Source organism: Vicia villosa, linkage group LG4 (assembly GCF_029867415.1).
Source record: "Vicia villosa cultivar HV-30 ecotype Madison, WI linkage group LG4, Vvil1.0, whole genome shotgun sequence".
NCBI lineage: Eukaryota > Viridiplantae > Streptophyta > Magnoliopsida > Fabales > Fabaceae > Vicia > Vicia villosa.
The window spans coordinates 61,020,538-61,042,763 of record NC_081183.1 but is presented as its reverse complement, the minus strand read 5'-3'; the positions used below and the strand labels follow the sequence as shown (position 1 = coordinate 61,042,763).

The window sequence follows — 22,226 nt, the reverse complement described above, 5'->3', positions numbered from 1 at the left end:
GAATTAACACGTACGAGTGTTTGAGTCCATACGGACGAGTATTGAAGAAAGATACGGACGAGTATCAAAGAAAATAACACGGACGAGTGTTTGAATCAATACGGACGAGTATTGAAGAAAGATACGGACGAGTATCAAAAGCAAATAACACGGACGGGTGGTTGAATCAATAGGGACAAGTATTGAAGAAAGATACGGTTGAGTATCGAAGAAAATAACACGATCGAGTGTTTGAATCAATACGGACGAGTATTGAAGAAAGATACGAACGAGTATCAAAGAAAATAACACGGAAGAGTGTTTGAATCAATACGGACGAGTATTGAAGAAATATTTGGACGAGTATCAAAATAATTAACACGTACGAGTGTTTGAATCAATACGGACGAGTATTGAAGAAAGATACAGATGAGTATCAAAAGAATTAACACAGACGAGTGTTTGAATCAATACGGACGTGTATTGAAGAAAGATACGAATGAGTATCAATGAAAATAACACGGAAGAGTGTTTGAATCTATACAGACGAGTATTGAAGAAAAATACGGACGAGTATCAAAATAATTAACACGTACGAGTGTTTGAATCAATACGGACGAGTATTGAAGAATGATACGAACGAGTATCAAAGAAAGTAACACGGCTGCGTGTTTGAATCAATACGGACGAGTATTGAAGAAAGATACGAACGAGTATCAAAGAAAGTAACACGGAAGCGTGTTTGAATCAATACGAATGAGTATTGAAAAAAGTTACAAACCAGTATCAAAAGAATTAACACGTACGAGTGTTTGAATCCATACGGACGAGTATTGAAGAAAGATACGGACTAGTATCAAAGAAAATAACACGAACGAGTGTTTGAATCAATACGGACGAGTATTGAAGAAAGATACGGACGAGTATCAAAAGCAAATAACACGGACGGGTGGTTGAATCAATAGGGACAAGTATTGAAGAAAGATACGGTTGAGTATCGAAGAAAATCACACGATCGAGTGTTTGAATCAATACGAACGTGTATTGAAGAAAGATACGAATGAGTATCAAAGAAAATAACACGGAAGAGTGTTTGAATCTATACAGACGAGTATTGAAGAAAGATACAGACGAGTATCAAAATAATTAACACGTACGAGTGTTTGAATCAATACGGACGAGTATTGAAGAAAGATACGAAGGAGTATCAAAGAAAGTAACACGGCCGCGTGTTTGAATCAATACGGACGAGTATTGAAGAAAGATACGAACGAGTATCAAAGAAAGTAACACGGACGCATGTTTGAATCAATACGGACGAGTATTGAAAAAAGTTACAAACGAGTATCAGAAGAATTAACACGTACGAGTGTTTGAGTCCATACGGACGAGTATTGAAGAAAGATACGAACGAGTAACAAAGAAAATAACACGGACGAGTGTTTGATTCAATACGGACGAGTATTGAAGAAAGATACGGACGAGTATCAAAAGCAAATAACACGGACGGGTGGTTGAATCAATAGGGACAAGTATTGAAGAAAGATACGGTTGAGTATCGAAGAAAATCACACGATCGAGTGTTTGAATCAATACGAACGTGTATTGAAGAAAGATACGAATGAGTATCAAAGAAAATAACACGGAAGAGTGTTTGAATCTATACAGACGAGTATTGAAGAAAGATACAGACGAGTATCAAAATAATTAACACGTACGAGTGTTTGAATCAATACGGACGAGTATTGAAGAAAGATACGAAGGAGTATCAAAGAAAGTAACACGGCCGCGTGTTTGAATCAATACGGACGAGTATTGAAGAAAGATACGAACGAGTATCAAAGAAAGTAACACGGACGCATGTTTGAATCAATACGGACGAGTATTGAAAAAAGTTACAAACGAGTATCAGAAGAATTAACACGTACGAGTGTTTGAGTCCATACGGACGAGTATTGAAGAAAGATACGAACGAGTAACAAAGAAAATAACACGGACGAGTGTTTGATTCAATACGGACGAGTATTGAAGAAAGATACGGACGAGTATCAAAAGCAAATAACACGGACGGGTGGTTGAATCAATAGGGACAAGTATTGAAGAAAGATACGGTTGAGTATCGAAGAAAATAACACGATCGAGTGTTTGAATCAATACGGACGTGTATTGAAGAAAGATACGAATGAGTATCAAAGAAAATAACACGGAAGAGTGTTTGAATCTATACAGGCGAGTATTGAAGAAAGATACGGACGAGTATCAAAATAATTAACACGTACGAGTGTTTGAATCAATACGGACGAGTATTGAAGAAAGATACGAACGAGTATCAAAGAAAGTAACACAGAGGCGTGTTTGAATCAATACGGACGAGTATTGAAAAAAGTTACAATCGAGTATCAGAAGAATTAACACGTACGAGTGTTTGAGTCCATACGGACGAGTATTGAAGAAAGATACGAACGAGTATCAAAGAAAGTAACACGACCGCGTGTTTGAATCAATACGGACGAGTATTTAAGAAAGATACGAACGAGTATCAAAGAAAGTAACACGGAGGCGTGTTTGAATCAATACGGACGAGTATTGAAAAAAGTTACAAACGAGTATCAGAAGAATTAACACGTACGAGTGTTTGAGTCCATACGGACGAGTATTGAAGAAAGATACGAATGAGTATCAAAGAAAATAACACGGAAGAGTGTTTGAATCTATACAGACGAGTATTGAAGAAAGATACGGACGAGTATCAAAATAATTAACACGTACGAGTGTTTGAATCAATACGGACGAGTACTGAAGAAAGATACGAAGGAGTATCAAAGAAAGTAACACGGCCGCGTGTTTGAATCAATACGGACGAGTATTGAAGAAAGATACGAACAAGTATCAATGAAAATAATACGGACGAGTGTTTGAATCAATACGGACGAGTATTGAAGAAAGATACGAAGGAGTATCAAAGAAAGTAACACGGCCGCGTGTTTGAATCAATACGGACGAGGATTGAAGAAAGATACGAACGAGTATCAAAGAAAGTAACACAGAGGCGTGTTTGAATCAATACGGACGAGTATTGAAAAAAGTTACAATCGAGTATCAGAAGAATTAACACGTACGAGTGTTTGAGTCCATACGGACGAGTATTGAAGAAAGATACGAACAAGTATCAATGAAAATAATACGGACGAGTGTTTGAATCAATACGGACGAGTATTGAAGAAAGATACGAAGGAGTATCAAAGAAAGTAACACGGCCGCGTGTTTGAATCAATACGGACGAGGATTGAAGAAAGATACGAACGAGTATCAAAGAAAGTAACACAGAGGCGTGTTTGAATCAATACGGACGAGTATTGAAAAAAGTTACAATCGAGTATCAGAAGAATTAACACGTACGAGTGTTTGAGTCCATACGGACGAGTATTGAAGAAAGATACGAACAAGTATCAATGAAAATAACACGGACGAGTGTTTGAATCAATACGGACGAGTATTGAAGAAAGATACGGAGGAGTATCAAAAAAAGTAACACGGACGCGTTTTTGAATCAATACGGACGAGTATTGAAGAAAGATACGAACAAGTATCAAAGAGAGTAACACAGACGCGTGTTTGAATCAATACGGACGAGTATTGAAAAAAGTTACAAACGAGTATCAGAAGAATTAACACGTACGAGTGTTTGAATCCATACAGACGAGTATTGAAGAAAGATACGGACGAGTATCAAAGAAAATAACACGGACGAGTGTTTGAATCAATACGGACGAGTATTGAAGAAAGATACGGACGAGTATCAAAAGCAAATAACACGGACGGGTGGTTGAATCAATAGGGACAAGTATTGAAGAAAGATACGGTTGAGTATCGAAGAAAATAACACGATCGAGTGTTTGAATCAATACGGACGAGTATTGAAGAAAGATACGAACGAGTATCAAAGAAAATAACACGGAAGAGTGTTTGAATCAATACGGACGAGTATTGAAGAAAGATACGGACGAGTATCAAAATAATTAACACGTACGAGTGTTTGAATCAATACGGACGAGTGTTGAAGAAAGATACGAAGGAGTATCAAAGAAAGTAACACGGCCGCGTGTTTGAATCAATACGGACGAGTATTGAAGAAAGATACGAACGAGTATCAAAGAAAGTAACACAGAGGCGTGTTTGAATCAATACGGACGAGTATTGAAAAAAGTTACAATCGAGTATCAGAAGAATTAACACGTACGAGTGTTTGAGTCCATACGGACGAGTATTGAAGAAAGATACGAACGAGTATCAAAGAAAGTAACACGACCGCGTGTTTGAATCAATACGGACGAGTATTGAAGAAAGATACGAACGAGTATCAAAGAAAGTAACACGGAGGCGTGTTTGAATCAATACGGACGAGTATTGAAAAAAGTTACAAACGAGTATCACAAGAATTAACACGTACGAGTGTTTGAGTCCATACGGACGAGTATTGAAGAAAGATACGAACGAGTATTAAAGAAAGTAACACGACCGCGTGTTTGAATCAATACGGACGAGTATTGAAGAAGGATACGAACGAGTATCAAAGAAAGTAACACGGACGCGTGTTTGAATCAATACGGACGAGTATTGAAAAAAGTTACATACGAGTATCAAAAGAATTAACACGTACGAGTGTTTGAATCCATACGGACGAGTATTGAAGAAAGATACGAACAAGTATCAATGATAATAATACGGACGAGTGTTTGAATCAATACGGACGAGTATTGAAGAAAGATACGAAGGAGTATCAAAGAAAGTAACACGGCCGCGTGTTTGAATCAATACGGACGAGTATTGAAGAAAGATACGGTTGAGTATCGAAGAAAATCACACGATCGAGTGTTTGAATCAATACGAACGTGTATTGAAGAAAGATACGAATGAGTATCAAAGAAAATAACACGGAAGAGTGTTTGAATCTATACAGACGAGTATTGAAGAAAGATACAGACGAGTATCAAAATAATTAACACGTACGAGTGTTTGAATCAATACGGACGAGTATTGAAGAAAGATACGAAGGAGTATCAAAGAAAGTAACACGGCCGCGTGTTTGAATCAATACGGACGAGTATTGAAGAAAGATACGAACGAGTATCAAAGAAAGTAACACGGACGCATGTTTGAATCAATACGGACGAGTATTGAAAAAAGTTACAAACGAGTATCAGAAGAATTAACACGTACGAGTGTTTGAGTCCATACGGACGAGTATTGAAGAAAGATACGAACGAGTAACAAAGAAAATAACACGGACGAGTGTTTGATTCAATACGGACGAGTATTGAAGAAAGATACGGACGAGTATCAAAAGCAAATAACACGGACGGGTGGTTGAATCAATAGGGACAAGTATTGAAGAAAGATACGGTTGAGTATCGAAGAAAATCACACGATCGAGTGTTTGAATCAATACGAACGTGTATTGAAGAAAGATACGAATGAGTATCAAAGAAAATAACACGGAAGAGTGTTTGAATCTATACAGACGAGTATTGAAGAAAGATACAGACGAGTATCAAAATAATTAACACGTACGAGTGTTTGAATCAATACGGACGAGTATTGAAGAAAGATACGAAGGAGTATCAAAGAAAGTAACACGGCCGCGTGTTTGAATCAATACGGACGAGTATTGAAGAAAGATACGAACGAGTATCAAAGAAAGTAACACGGACGCATGTTTGAATCAATACGGACGAGTATTGAAAAAAGTTACAAACGAGTATCAGAAGAATTAACACGTACGAGTGTTTGAGTCCATACGGACGAGTATTGAAGAAAGATACGAACGAGTAACAAAGAAAATAACACGGACGAGTGTTTGATTCAATACGGACGAGTATTGAAGAAAGATACGGACGAGTATCAAAAGCAAATAACACGGACGGGTGGTTGAATCAATAGGGACAAGTATTGAAGAAAGATACGGTTGAGTATCGAAGAAAATAACACGATCGAGTGTTTGAATCAATACGGACGTGTATTGAAGAAAGATACGAATGAGTATCAAAGAAAATAACACGGAAGAGTGTTTGAATCTATACAGGCGAGTATTGAAGAAAGATACGGACGAGTATCAAAATAATTAACACGTACGAGTGTTTGAATCAATACGGACGAGTATTGAAGAAAGATACGAACGAGTATCAAAGAAAGTAACACAGAGGCGTGTTTGAATCAATACGGACGAGTATTGAAAAAAGTTACAATCGAGTATCAGAAGAATTAACACGTACGAGTGTTTGAGTCCATACGGACGAGTATTGAAGAAAGATACGAACGAGTATCAAAGAAAGTAACACGACCGCGTGTTTGAATCAATACGGACGAGTATTTAAGAAAGATACGAACGAGTATCAAAGAAAGTAACACGGAGGCGTGTTTGAATCAATACGGACGAGTATTGAAAAAAGTTACAAACGAGTATCAGAAGAATTAACACGTACGAGTGTTTGAGTCCATACGGACGAGTATTGAAGAAAGATACGAATGAGTATCAAAGAAAATAACACGGAAGAGTGTTTGAATCTATACAGACGAGTATTGAAGAAAGATACGGACGAGTATCAAAATAATTAACACGTACGAGTGTTTGAATCAATACGGACGAGTACTGAAGAAAGATACGAAGGAGTATCAAAGAAAGTAACACGGCCGCGTGTTTGAATCAATACGGACGAGTATTGAAGAAAGATACGAACAAGTATCAATGAAAATAATACGGACGAGTGTTTGAATCAATACGGACGAGTATTGAAGAAAGATACGAAGGAGTATCAAAGAAAGTAACACGGCCGCGTGTTTGAATCAATACGGACGAGGATTGAAGAAAGATACGAACGAGTATCAAAGAAAGTAACACAGAGGCGTGTTTGAATCAATACGGACGAGTATTGAAAAAAGTTACAATCGAGTATCAGAAGAATTAACACGTACGAGTGTTTGAGTCCATACGGACGAGTATTGAAGAAAGATACGAACAAGTATCAATGAAAATAATACGGACGAGTGTTTGAATCAATACGGACGAGTATTGAAGAAAGATACGAAGGAGTATCAAAGAAAGTAACACGGCCGCGTGTTTGAATCAATACGGACGAGGATTGAAGAAAGATACGAACGAGTATCAAAGAAAGTAACACAGAGGCGTGTTTGAATCAATACGGACGAGTATTGAAAAAAGTTACAATCGAGTATCAGAAGAATTAACACGTACGAGTGTTTGAGTCCATACGGACGAGTATTGAAGAAAGATACGAACAAGTATCAATGAAAATAACACGGACGAGTGTTTGAATCAATACGGACGAGTATTGAAGAAAGATACGGAGGAGTATCAAAAAAAGTAACACGGACGCGTTTTTGAATCAATACGGACGAGTATTGAAGAAAGATACGAACAAGTATCAAAGAGAGTAACACAGACGCGTGTTTGAATCAATACGGACGAGTATTGAAAAAAGTTACAAACGAGTATCAGAAGAATTAACACGTACGAGTGTTTGAATCCATACAGACGAGTATTGAAGAAAGATACGGACGAGTATCAAAGAAAATAACACGGACGAGTGTTTGAATCAATACGGACGAGTATTGAAGAAAGATACGGACGAGTATCAAAAGCAAATAACACGGACGGGTGGTTGAATCAATAGGGACAAGTATTGAAGAAAGATACGGTTGAGTATCGAAGAAAATAACACGATCGAGTGTTTGAATCAATACGGACGAGTATTGAAGAAAGATACGAACGAGTATCAAAGAAAATAACACGGAAGAGTGTTTGAATCAATACGGACGAGTATTGAAGAAAGATACGGACGAGTATCAAAATAATTAACACGTACGAGTGTTTGAATCAATACGGACGAGTGTTGAAGAAAGATACGAAGGAGTATCAAAGAAAGTAACACGGCCGCGTGTTTGAATCAATACGGACGAGTATTGAAGAAAGATACGAACGAGTATCAAAGAAAGTAACACAGAGGCGTGTTTGAATCAATACGGACGAGTATTGAAAAAAGTTACAATCGAGTATCAGAAGAATTAACACGTACGAGTGTTTGAGTCCATACGGACGAGTATTGAAGAAAGATACGAACGAGTATCAAAGAAAGTAACACGACCGCGTGTTTGAATCAATACGGACGAGTATTGAAGAAAGATACGAACGAGTATCAAAGAAAGTAACACGGAGGCGTGTTTGAATCAATACGGACGAGTATTGAAAAAAGTTACAAACGAGTATCACAAGAATTAACACGTACGAGTGTTTGAGTCCATACGGACGAGTATTGAAGAAAGATACGAACGAGTATTAAAGAAAGTAACACGACCGCGTGTTTGAATCAATACGGACGAGTATTGAAGAAGGATACGAACGAGTATCAAAGAAAGTAACACGGACGCGTGTTTGAATCAATACGGACGAGTATTGAAAAAAGTTACATACGAGTATCAAAAGAATTAACACGTACGAGTGTTTGAATCCATACGGACGAGTATTGAAGAAAGATACGAACAAGTATCAATGATAATAATACGGACGAGTGTTTGAATCAATACGGACGAGTATTGAAGAAAGATACGAAGGAGTATCAAAGAAAGTAACACGGCCGCGTGTTTGAATCAATACGGACGAGTATTGAAGAAAGATACGAACGAGTATCAAAGAAAGTAACACAGAGGCGTGTTTGAATCAATACGGACGAGTATTGAAAAAAGTTACAATCGAGTATCAGAAGAATTAACACGTACGAGTGTTTGAGTCCATACGGACGAGTATTGAAGAAAGATACGAACAAGTATCAATGAAAATAACACGGACGAGTGTTTGAATCAATACGGACGAGTATTGAAGAAAGATACGGAGGAGTATCAAAAAAAGTAACACGGCCGCGTTTTTGAATCAATACGGATGAGTATTGAAGAAAGATACGAACAAGTATCAAAGAAAGTAACACGGACGCGTGTTTGAATCAATACGGACGAGTATTGAAAAAAGTTACAAACGAGTATCAGAAGAATTAACACGTACGAGTGTTTGAATCCATACAGACGAGTATTGAAGAAAGATACGGACGAGTATCAAAGAAAATAACACGAACGAGTGTTTGAATCAATACGGACGAGTATTGAAGAAAGATACGGACGAGTATCAAAAGCAAATAACACGGACGGGTGGTTGAATCAATAGGGACAAGTATTGAAGAAAGATACGGTTGAGTATCGAAGAAAATAACACGATCGAGTGTTGGAATCAATACGGACGAGTATTGAAGAAAGATACGAACGAGTATCAAAGAAAATAACACGGAAGAGTGTTTGAATCAATACGGACGAGTATTGAAGAAAGATACGGACGAGTATCAAAATAATTAACACGTACTAGTGTTTGAATCAATACGGACGAGTATTGAAGAAAGATACGAAGGAGTATCAAAGAAAGTAACACGGCCGCGTGTTTGAATCAATACGGACGAGTATTGAAGAAAGATACGAACGAGTATCAAAGAAAGTAACACAGAGGCGTGTTTGAATCAATACGGACGAGTATTGAAAAAAGTTACAATCGAGTATCAGAAGAATTAACACGTACGTGTGTTTGAGTCCATACGGACGAGTATTGAAGAAAGATACGAACGAGTATCAAAGAAAGTAACACGACCGCGTGTTTGAATCAATACGGACGAGTATTGAAGAAAGATACGAACGAGTATCAAAGAAAGTAACACGGAGGCGTGTTTGAATCAATACGGACGAGTATTGAAAAAAGTTACAAACGAGTATCAGAAGAATTAACACGTACGAGTGTTTGAGTCCATACGGACGAGTATTGAAGAAAGATACGAACGAGTATTAAAGAAAGTCACACGACCGCGTGTTTGAATCAATACGGACGAGTATTGAAGAAAGATACGAACGAGTATCAAAGAAAGTAACACGGACGCGTGTTTGAATCAATACGGACGAGTATCGAAAAAAGTTACAAACGAGTATCAAAAGAATTAACACGTACGAGTGTGTGAATCCATACGGACGAGTATTGAAGAAAGATACGAACAAGTATCAATGAAAATAATACGGACGAGTGTTTGAATCAATACGGACGAGTATTGAAGAAAGATACGAAGGAGTATCAAAGAAAGTAACACGGCCGCGTGTTTGAATCAATACGGACGAGTATTGAAGAAAGATACGAACGAGTATCAAAGAAAGTAACACAGAGGCGTGTTTGAATCAATACGGACGAGTATTGAAAAAAGTTACAATCGAGTATCAGAAGAATTAACACGTACGAGTGTTTGAGTCCATACGGACGAGTATTGAAGAAAGATACGAACAAGTATCAATGAAAATAACACGGACGAGTGTTTGAATCAATACGGACGAGTATTGAAGAAAGAAAACAGGAAATGGCATTTACTCCTGGTCAAAGGAGATCACATCCTCAGCTTTCCAGTTGTTCAATCCACTGTTGTGAGCAGGGGGTACCCAGCTGTTCCAGTTGCAGTTGTCTTTTTCATCTCCCACAGCATTGATTTCATTAGTGGGAAAATGAGCCGGTGATCCTTCGGGATAAGGGATATACTCTGCTGGATACGAGAGCCCAGGCTGAGATATCTCTGTTGGCTGAGCGAGATGCTCGATAAGGCCGTCCCATGCAGTCGGGATGATGTTTTGAATAGAGACTTGTGCATCTTGGTGAGGAGTGTATGCTGACAGAAAGCAACCCTCGTTATTTGGTATTTCCCTGGCTTTTTCAAGAGCGAAATTGTCATCGTAATGTTCATCCCATCCAGTTGGGACAATGTCCTCCATGGCAATTTGTGAGCTCGGAGGAGCGGAATATTTCACCATATAGTCATATTTGCCGCTGGGTTCTGCTAGCGTGTCCCATACTTCTTTGGGTGGATTTTGATATTGCTCAGTGGCGGGACTTGTGAAAATTTGATCATTTCCAACTTCATCACCCCATCTAGTCGGGGTAAGGTCCTCCATAGCAATATAAGAATTCTGAGGTTCGGCATACTGATAATTATACCCGCCGTTTGGTTCTCCCACAGCATCCCACATTCCCATGGAAATGGGTGGAATTTCATCTGGATATGGCTGAATGATATGGTTCAAGAACACTCCTTCATCTTCAATAGCGTTTACTTCTTGGCTGACGAAGTGTGACATTAATCCTCCAGAATGAGGACTTTGATCATTCTTTTGATTTTCACTATCATAGCCCAGACCTAGCTTGTCAGATTTGTAGGGTATATCGGGAAGCTGTCCCCATACTGTGCAATCACCCTGTTCAATCATGGCTTTGGCATCTTTGAGAGAAGCCATAGTTGTAGTTGGAGTAGCAGGAATATGCTTGGTGGCAGAGACATCTGGGGGGACCACCTCAAATGATTGGCATGGAGTTTCGATGAATTCGTCCTCCAACTCAACATATTTGGAATTGCTTAGGTGACTAACCACATATTCCTCTTCGCCATAGACTGTGACAATCTTTCCTTTTACTAGATATTTTAACTTCTGATGTAGGGTAGAAGTTACAGCGTTTGCCCCATGTATCCAAGGGCGTCCAAGTAAACAGGAGTAGGCTGGGTGAATTTCCATTACGTAAAAGATAGAATCAAAGATTTGAGAACCCACTCTGATTGGGAGATTCACTTTTCCGTATACCGTTCTGGTTGACCCGTCAAAGGCTCTTACCACAACATCACTTGGTTGTAACACAATTCCTTCGAAGTCAAGCTTTTCTAGTACTGTTTTCGGTAACACGTTCAGAGAAGAACCGTTATCTACTAGCATATGAGATAGAGTGGTGCCATTACATTCAATGGAGATATGTAAGGCTTTGTTGTGATTTTTTCCAGCAGGGGTTAGATCCACATCAGAGAAACCGAGACCATTGCTCACGGTTAGATTGGCAACACAATTCTCAAATTGGTCGACTGAGATCTCTTGAGGCACGTGCGCAGCTTTTAGGAACTTCATCATGGCTTTGGCATGAGCTTCTGAATATTTTAGCAGAGATAGCATTGAGATTTTTGAAGCGGTGTGCCCCAGTTGCTCAACAATATTGTAATCACTTTTGCAGATGATTTTCAATATTTCCTCCATTTCTTGCTTTGATGGATCCTCAGCAGTGATCTCCACCGGGGTTCGAACTTGTTCAACTTGTGGCTCTTTGCCTCGAGCGTTGACATTTTGATTAGGAACTGGGACTCGGACTGGACCAGCAGCAACATTTGGAGAAATTTCTGGTGAAAAGATTCTTCCACTTCTCGTGATCTTGCTGGTACCCACAATATTACCCACCGTTGGAGTAGTTAACTTTGCGGTCTCTTCAATCGAGGTACCCTGCTTAATTCCATGAACATAAACATTAGTGTCGTATCCCCATGGGACAGCTTTGTCTGAGGAGTATGGAAATGGAGTTGGACTAGCAATGACTACTGATGCCACTTTGAGTGTAGCAGAAATTTTGAATGGAGCCTTGGCAGAGATTTTGAATGGTAAGCTGGAGATCACTGAGGCATCCTCTATTCTCATCCCTTTTGTAAAGACTTCGCACAACACGTCCATAGAAGGGAGCCTCTCAAACATAATGATACGGCGATCCATCCATTTTTGAATTCCCATCCTCAGATTTTCACAACCATTGGGCAGGCAAGAGCAGTAAAAGCAGTCGGGGTCACATCCTGGGAAGTAACCAGCTCGGATTAGCTTTCCTTTGACTTCGCAGAGTGGAGTTGATAATTCGTTCACATCATAGATGTAAACAGTGTCCAGGATAGCGTTAACAGTTTTGTCATGCTTTGGCATAGGTGCAGTGATGACATTTGGAGTTTCTGGAGGATCAAACTCAATTTCACCAGCATCTATCATATCTTGTATTTTATTTTTCAGGGCCCAGCAGTGATCTGCGTCATGTCCTGGATAGTTTGAGTGATAGGCACATGTCGCATCAGGGCGATAATTCGGAGAGGAAGTGTTGACATTCCTTGGAGGACCTCTTAAGGTGATCAGATCTGCTTTTAGCAAGTGCTGCAATGCCTGAGAAATTGGCATGTTGATTTTGGTGAAATTTCTTCTTGGTGCATCTGGTAGATGCGTATATTTTGGCTGTTGATCTTTTTGAGGTGCAGATGCGGAGATCAGAACTGCCCCTACAGATTGATGCTGCTCACTTTTGCGACTTTTCTGAATTTGTGTTGCATTGACCTCATTTCTCCCGCTGATGGGCCTTTTTGTAGTACCAGAGGTGGAACCTATTTGAATTTTTCCATTTTGAATGCCACTTTCGACACGTTCTCCGGTCAGTATCAGGTCAGTGAAACCTGATGATGAGCTTCCCAGCAAATGGCTATAGAAAGGGCCAGTTAAAGTGCCCATGAACATGTCAACTAGTTCGCGATCAGATAAGGGTGGTTGAACCCTTCCAGCCATATCTCTCCACTTTTGTGCATATCCTTTGAAACTTTCTTTTGGTCCCATAGACATGCCCCTTAGTTGAGTACGGGTTGGCGCAAGATCAGCATTGTATTGGTACTGTTTGTAAAAAGCAGCAGCTAATTCTTCCCAAGTATGAACCTTGGTATTTTCCAGCTGATAGTACCACTCGAGTTGTGTACCCGACAGACTTTCTTGGAAGAAGTGAATCCACAATTTGTTATCCGTTGTATGAGGTTGTATCTTCCTCACATAGGATCTCAGATGTAGTTTCGGGCAAGAAACTCCATCATATTTTGCAAAGACAAGAACTTTGAATTTTGGATGGATAACAACATCCGAGATGAGCCCCAGATCATTGAAATCTAAGCCAGGTATTTTTTGTATCTCCATAGCTTTCATACGGTCTTCCAGCTGTTGGTATTTTTCATCATCCGGTTCGTCCCCAGAATGATCATTTTCTTCATTTGAAGAGAGAGAGGGTTTAGCAGAACCCTGGTTGCTTTGATTGTCTTCTTGTTCATCATCACCGACTGTTTCAGGGATCGGTGGCTTTTTGAACTTTTTGACTGGGATTTTGATCTTCCTTTTCAGGTTACTCACGCCTACAGATCCTTTAGGCTTCTTTTTCTTCTTGATTATCAGGGCTTTCAGTTCTTGCTGCCCCTTTGCCAGTTCCAGAATTGCCACTTGAACTTGGGCATTCTGTGCTTCGAGATTCTTGATGCTCATTTCAGATTCCATCTCTTCTGACTGAAATAAACAGCGAGAAGATGAGAAATCCGTCATGTGAACCTGTTATGCAATGTGTATGACTGGATGCCATGTGTATGCAATGTATGAAATGTATGTGCAATGTATATGAATGCAATGTATGAAATGTATATGCAATGCATGAAGTGAAATGTGTGTGCAATGTTTCAAGGATCTTAGAGTTTAGATTTGTTAAAGAAGAAACAAACGTTAGTTAATCAATTTATTTCTCTTTTTTTTTGCTTCTTTTTTCTTTGCCTCATTTGGGCTTACAAGACAGAAATAAAGTAAATGATCCTTCAGGTCTCCCGTGGACGCTTTCTCTTTGCCCCCAGGAATGTGTTGATCTGCTGTTCTTCTTGAAGCTGTCCGGTGAGCTCCAATATCCTTCTCTCATAGTCTTGACAGTATGATTTGAAGGTGTCTCTTTCCTCTTTGAGTTGAACCCAAGATTTTTGCAACTCTTCTAGGTCAGTTGGCATGTCCGGGTGTAGAATAACTTGAGGTTCATATCCTTCGACCTCTGGTTCAATAGTCACAGGTAGAACAGCAGGATATGGCATAAGGAGTTTCTGAGCATGAGTGCGGACCCATCTGAGGTAGGGTTCCATAGGAATAGAATTCCATTGCCCCAGAGTTTTGCTTTCTATTCTATAGACACTGCCCCATGCATGTATGAACCTTCGTCGGTGTCTATGAGAATCATTCTCGTAATCAAACACAATGCCATGGATAATCATGTCATGAGGACCGTTGCTCCTTGCATATCCGAATTGGCGTAGAGCTAAAGAGGGATTGTAAGTGATGCCTCCTTTGATGCCAAGGAGTGGCACATTAGGGTACTCTCCACAATGATCAATGATAGTAATGTCTCTTTGAAAGAAGTTGTTCCACCGGATATCTGAATGAGACAAAGACATAATCCTGCGAGACCAATGCATTCTTTGTTCATTTCTCAACACTGATCGGGGAAGATGAAATGTAAACCACCTAGCCAGTAGTGGTATACAGCACATGAGAGTTCCTCGTTTCTTCACAGTACGAGTGTGTAGAGAATGTAGAATGTCTCCCAGCAATGTTGGTACCGGGTTACGGATTAGGAAAAGGTTGATGATGTGTACACTTATGAACTGGTCGGGATTTGGGAATAAAACCAACCCATAGATCAAAAGTGCCATAACTTCCTCAAAAGCTGGATAACTTTTGTTTTCTAGCAGTAGTCGAGCTTTTTCCAATAAGAACTTGGCAAGCAAACCCTTAACTCCACTCTTTGTTTCCCAATTGGACTCGATTTCTGATTTCCGCAGATGTAAAGCAGCAGCAATGACTTCAGGTTTTGGAATCCTTTCTAAACCAGTGAAAGGTAATTGATTTCGAACAGGCAATCCCATTAGTTCAGAGAATTCTTCCAAAGTGGGTACCAACTGGTAATCAGGAAAGGTAAAGCAATGATGTTCAGGGTCAAAGAACTGGAACAGGACCCGTATCATGTCTTCTTCAAATTTTGAGGTAACCAAATGGAGTAGGTGACCATGCCTTTCAGTGAATTGAACATTCCTGGGGAATTCTGACACCAAGTCTTTTAGTTCAGATGGTATTGTTGAGACGTTGATTCGGATGTAATCTTTGGTGGCGGGAGCCATTACCTGCAAAAACAAAGGTAAACTCTTTGATCCTTGAAGTGTTTGGTGCAAAAATGATATGCTTATGATGCAAACATGTGGCACACAAAAACAAATCAAACAATAGCCTTAGGTTTAAAGGCTTGCATGGAGCTGATAGGTGATACCCTCCCCACTGAAGTTGAGTTGGTTAAAACCTGTCCTAGAATAGTATTCGGGTTCTATGATCCTTGGAAGTAACATCTCAATGCGGCGCTCGAGCGGCCGATCAAAATATTCCTCGAGGATAACTAACTTCGATCAATTTCAAAGCTAGCCACTTAATAGGCCACAAGTCAAGTTCAACTAAAAAGGTTCTAAGACAAATTAGTGTTTAATGACATTTCGGAAGCCTAATATACTCCTTGATCGTTTTCAAGGGACATCAGTGTAAACCAAAGTATCACACTAACGATGACTACCAGATCAACCGTATCGGTACATGCCGTACAGTTTCCTTGGTCTATTGTCATATACTTAAGGTATCTCGAGATTCGGGTTAGAATCTTTCACACAAGCAAAATACCCAAACCAACCTTTGAAAAATAGAGCAATCAAGTCAATCAATTGAAAACATCGAAGTGATCTATTCTCTTAAGGTAACCCCTTTTGAAAACATTTTGTTTTTTGAAAGTATCTCCCCAGCAGAGTCGCCAGTTCTGTGGACCTCCGATTTTTTTAATTCCGGGCCATACCTCTGATCTGTAGAGATACGTGAACTGACTCTTTTTTGTCGCTTAATGCTTTCGCATTTTTGAAAATTCACAGAGTCGCCACCGACCTTTTATTTTATCCAATTAAGGAAAGGTTTATAAAAGAAACAGAAAAAAGACCTTTAAGAAATTCTGGGTAAGGGGGTAGGTTATACAAAGGGAAGGTATTAGCACCCTTTGTATCCATGGTTATCCATGGGCTCTTAAGTTTGCTTAGCTCACTTGTTTTTCGATCACTTTTCAATTGCTCTGAAATTGCTCATATATGGTTTCAAATACCTTTGTAATTTGAATTTTGTAATGATCCGTGTGTGGATGTATACAAAATGCTTGTTTATCTTTCGAAAGATGTTTTGAAAAGAACGTTAACTTTGTAATAACCCGTGTTTGGATGTATACAAAGTATTGTCTTTTTTGAAAGTTTTGAAAAATCAACAGTGTATGAGAATTTTGTTTGTTTTGATTTGAGCAAGCAAACTAGGAGGTCTACCCTGAGTTGTAAGGTCTTTATCCTATTTCCTTTAAAAATCTATCCTTTCACCGGATATAAAAGCAAGGTTCGATTTTGTACTCAAAACAGTGGAATTTTGACTTTGATTTTGAAAGGAATGAGAAGGGATTACCTGAAGAGGTGCAAGTGTGATTGTGATTGGATTCAGATATTTATCTTTGAAGTTAGTGATCTAACGGTTCAATTTTATCTTTGACATACACGCAGTTTATATGTGCTGGAAATTAAAATGCGGAAATGTAAAGTGCGGAAAGTAAATCTACGCTATTACATCGATTGTGCAGGAAACGTAAACTAGCCTATTTACATGAATTTGACATCCTATACATTTATCTAGGAATTTAAATTGCAAAAAATAAAAGGCATGTTTTTTTTGGATTTTTTATGGTTTGATTTTAATTAATTAATGCATGATTAATTAAATTAAAATGAAGAAAAAGATGAAAATAGATTTAAACCTAGAAATTAAGTTTAAAATATGTACAAAAATATGTGTCAATTAATTTTAAAACAAAACTAATTTTTTTTGGAATTTTTGAAATTGATTTGAAGTTGATTTAAGTTAATTAAAACATAATTATGCAAATAATTATACAAATAATTAAAACTTAAAGATAAAATGATTCAAAATATGTACAAAATTAGTTTATAATATATAAACAATATTTAACACAAAGAACAATTTTTTTATGATTTTTTTGATTGGTTAGAATAATTAAAAGCAAATATATAAATATATACTAATTAATTATGCAAAATATTGAAATTATGAAGAAAAATAAAATATTTTTATTTCAGAAAATAATATATTATTTTAGAAGTCTAAAAATATTTTTTGCGTATTTTTTGGATTTTTAAAACTATTTTTAATTAATTTAACAAAGAAATTAAAATAAAAATAAGAAATAAAAGGATACTGATCAGATGTGGAAATTAAATGAGGGAGTATGATGCGCATGCGTGTTCTGAGGCGTTGGATGAGCTGTTAAGCAAGATCAGATGGTCCAGACTTTGAGGCCCATGGTACACGTTACACCTGCAAAACACTTGATTAGGGATAAATTTAAAAAAACACGCGCGCGCTTCTGAACCAATGGGAGGAAGACACGTCTTCGTCTTCAACCTTCAGACAAGGCCTTTGACAGCGCTGTTGTAAAAAAGCGCTATAGTAAGTGAACCCTAAATCTGCAAAATAACGAATAGGGGTAAACAAGCATAAAAATCAGGCGCGATGGCACCATTGGATTCGTCTTGTTCCACTGAATGTAACCATGTCCTTAATTTTGCTTAATTTTGGCCCTAATGAAAAACCCTAATTTTGAACTAAGCAAACCCTAAAATGGTATATGATACAAACAACCATTAAAGTCCAATTGAAGCTCCAGAAACGACCAGAGCTTCAAACCAAACACAATTATGCATCTACATCTTGTTAAATGTGCGTGAATTATGAGATATAAGTTGGTTTTAGTTTGAACAAACCGTGGCTTTATATAGCTCGATTCAGTGAAGTTTATGACTTGGAAATGATTGGAATTGTTTCAGTGTAGCTCAGAGATGATGTTTGAATGTTTATTTTATATTGAAATGGACTGAAACTTAAAATTCGAATTTCAAGTTTCTTTGAAAATTACAAGTGGTTACAAGTATGCTATATGCTTATGGATGCTTCTGAACTCGTCTCTCTCTTGTTACTGAACTAAGATAGCTTATTCATAAGCTATGTGTGCTTACAATTGAAGCTAATATGTGCCTTAGTTGCCTTTGTTGAAACTTTGGTTTTTTAATATTAAAAACCTTTGAAAAATTGACCAAGTCTTGCTCTCCTTCAATGCACCTGCCTTGCTCTTCAATTCTCTGCAAAAGATGAAGATTCCTTAGGGGTGAGTCATGCTTGGAAGTTAAGCTACCATTATCCATGCATTTTCCTTTTAATTTTAATCTTAAAGTAAGATAAAATCATGCAAAAATGGATAAAAAAAGGTATGGGCTTAGTCTTGGTCGTGGGAGGCCCATAATATCATGGAAATGATGTTTGAATGCTGAAAACTTGGCCCCATTTGGAAAAAATGCCATTTTGAACAATGTTGATTTCATGTATTTTCCCAAAATTTAGCCAACTTCAACAAGGTGTAAATCCTTCAATTTTTGTCATATGAAGGAGATCTTGCACTTTTTGGAAACCTCAAAGAGTCCTCTAACCAATGCCTTTGGTCTCATGTCAAAATGATTTTTGAAGCTCCTTGTGTGTCCTTTTGAAAAAAGTGTCTTTTTGTTGACTTTGAAAATGACCTGTAATGTCTTTGATCATATTTTTCAAATGGTGAATCCAATGACCATGGGATCAATGGCATTTGAAAGATAATTGAATTTCCTTCAAAACAAGCTTTGGTTTGAATTTTTTGGATGAAGGATGAGAGAGTTATGATCAGTCAAAGTTGAGTTGACTTTTCAGGCAAAAACCCTAATTTTGAATCTTAGGGTTTTGTTGATTTTTGATCTTTCCTTGATGAATTATGATCATCCAATGATCAAATGATGAATCCTTTGACAAAATATGGACTTTGACAAAAAAATTCATTGTTGACTGTCTGTTGACTTTTTTGGTCAAACGGGTCGTCTGTTGACTGTTTGAGCTGCTGACGGTGCGTCTGAGTGAATTGAAGTTTGAAAATTTGTATGATGGTACTTTGAGATATATGGATGTGTATGAAATCCATTTGAGCTCTCAAAAACTTGTTGCTCCTGTAAAAACAAGAAAAACCCTGATTAGGGATTGTTTGTGTAGGAGACAGTTAAGCGTACCTGATTTTTGTGCAGTGTTGAGTCTCTGCTAATCGCGTGATATTCAGAGGACTTCTAGAACAAAAATCTTGGAATTTTGAATTGTGAATTGTGAAAGATTGATTTGATTGATGGTACAAAACACTGAGAATTGTACTGCCAGCAGTTTGGCTGTCAACTGACTGTTCAGGTATTGATGTAGCAGTTAGAGTGAAAAATCAACAGTCAAAGTTAATTTTCTTTTTTGTTGTTTTTTGTTTTTGTTTTATGTGAAAAATGAAAGTTTATTTACATGACTTGTTAGAAAAATACAGACATAATAAATAACTAATATTTACGGTATGCGGGCAAAATTACCGATAATAACCCTGAAAATCATTTAATGCACAGAAATAGGAATATTTGACTGGCAGAAAACACACAAAATATTATCTTAGTAATTAAGCAATATTATGACAAATAGTACAACATTTAATACTGACAGTACAAATATCACATACTATATTGAACAGTACGACGAATAAACGGTACATTTAAGAAATAAGAAATACGGCAAATTTTAAGAATGACGATTAATGACCCATGCTATGAACAATAACATGTAGATGATTGGGAGTGCAACCATTGCAGGTCCACACTCTTCAGGACTATGCAGGCAGAAGAAAGTCATGATCACCGTAGCAATGGTGATGACTGTAAGAAACAGTGTCTCTATCCACTTTGCCATTCTTGTCAGGGAAGAAGAGAAAATAGATATGAGATAGGAATTTGAAAGATGAGTTGGAATTTGATGTGAGATTTTATGGAAGAAAATGAGAGGTATTTATAGAATGGAAAGAAGGAAAGAGACGTTGGGGAATGATGTGATTCCGTACAAAAGGAAAATTTGAGTGGAAGTAAGATTTGAAAGAAAGTGTATGATAGTGTTGGAAAAAAGAGAGATTTGATTTTTGAAAAAGAGATTTGAAAAGATTTTTGCAAATAATGGAATATAGTACAAAAATTAGTGGGAAACAAAAGATAATAATAATCTACTTGTTACCAGTACAGTCTGAGTTTCCTGATTCTGCGCCTGCAAAAAGATTTAACTCTGTACCAATTGTGTCAGTACCATTTATCTGTAAATAAATAAATAGCATGTGTGAAGTAATAAACAGTATTTGGTGTTTGCGTAAGAATAAATTCAACTGCAAGCCAAATTACTGTATAAGAAAAATTCTAAAAACTAAGTATTTCATATGTCAGGATATTTGTTGAAATAAAAATCCATGATTATATGAGACCCTTAATTTTCAGATTGGAGTTTTCTTGAAAAATATGTGGGCAAATTTTGGGGTATAACAATATCCATCTAGCATACTTAGATATTCGAAGCCTGCGGCTGAGTCTACTAGCATCTCTGCCACAGGCATAGGACATTCGTCTTTAGGGGTTGCTGCATTTAGATCACGAAAATCTATACATACCCTTAAAGAACCATTATTTTTAATAACAGGTACAATATTAGCAATCCATTCGACATACCTCGTAGTCCTAATGAATTTGCAACGAAGAAGTCTTTGGACCTCTGCTTTAATCTTCGAGAGGATTTCTGGTGCGAATCTTCTAGGAGTTTTCTTGATTGGCTTCTTCCCTTCTTTTATGGGCAACCTCAATTCGATCAAGTCCATCCTTAAACCAAGCATTTCATCATAGTCCCAGGCGAAACAATCTTTATTTTCTTTTAATAATGCAATGACCTTTGACTTTAGGGTTGGCTCCAACTTTGCGCTGTTTATATTTGGTGCCATTGGATCTTTTTCAAACCCCAAAGGTTCTTCATCATAGATTGCGTCTAATCTTTGGCTTGCTTCTTTGCTTGAAACCTGTTTGTCCTGAATTGTATCGTCAGGTGGTTGTGGGATAAAGTGTATCCCAGGGCCTGGTACTTCTGATTCTTTTTGTGTGGCTTCAATAGCTATGTTTGATAGTTCGGCTTCAAGAGCCGCTTTTCTTTTATTTTTGGCTATGTAAGCCGAAATCTTTTCAAAGAAAGATGACTCAGGCATAATCAACGTCTTCGTCCCAGCCAGTTGGCCGTATTCCTGGTAATCCCACAATGGGTTCTGTCTCTTCTGGATCGTCCATTATTTCTCTGTTCCACTGAAATCCATTTGGGTGTAAGGATAGATAATACATAGCATTTTTATTTGGAGAGTATATATCTTCTGCTGCATTGCATGGCCCTATGTTGGCTAAATTTATGTCGAAACTGGTTTTGTTGACTTGATTCACTTCAGCCATATAGTAGCTTTGGTCTCCTTCAATGTTTTCAACTATTCCATCTTCTCTCCA

The 22,226-nt window shown here is 37.9% G+C and overlaps 1 protein-coding gene across 1 annotated transcript in view; it reads left to right on the top strand.

Annotated features, from left to right (window-relative positions):
• Window positions 1-21,798, top strand: part of LOC131597270 (uncharacterized) — a 34,831-nt gene extending 13,033 nt beyond the window's left edge. The window contains exon 3 of the mRNA XM_058869977.1: window positions 21,784-21,798. Coding sequence (XP_058725960.1) covers window positions 21,784-21,798 — 15 coding nt within the window. The remainder of the gene's footprint in view (window positions 1-21,783) is intronic.
• Window positions 21,799-22,226: the final 428 nt, after the last annotated feature.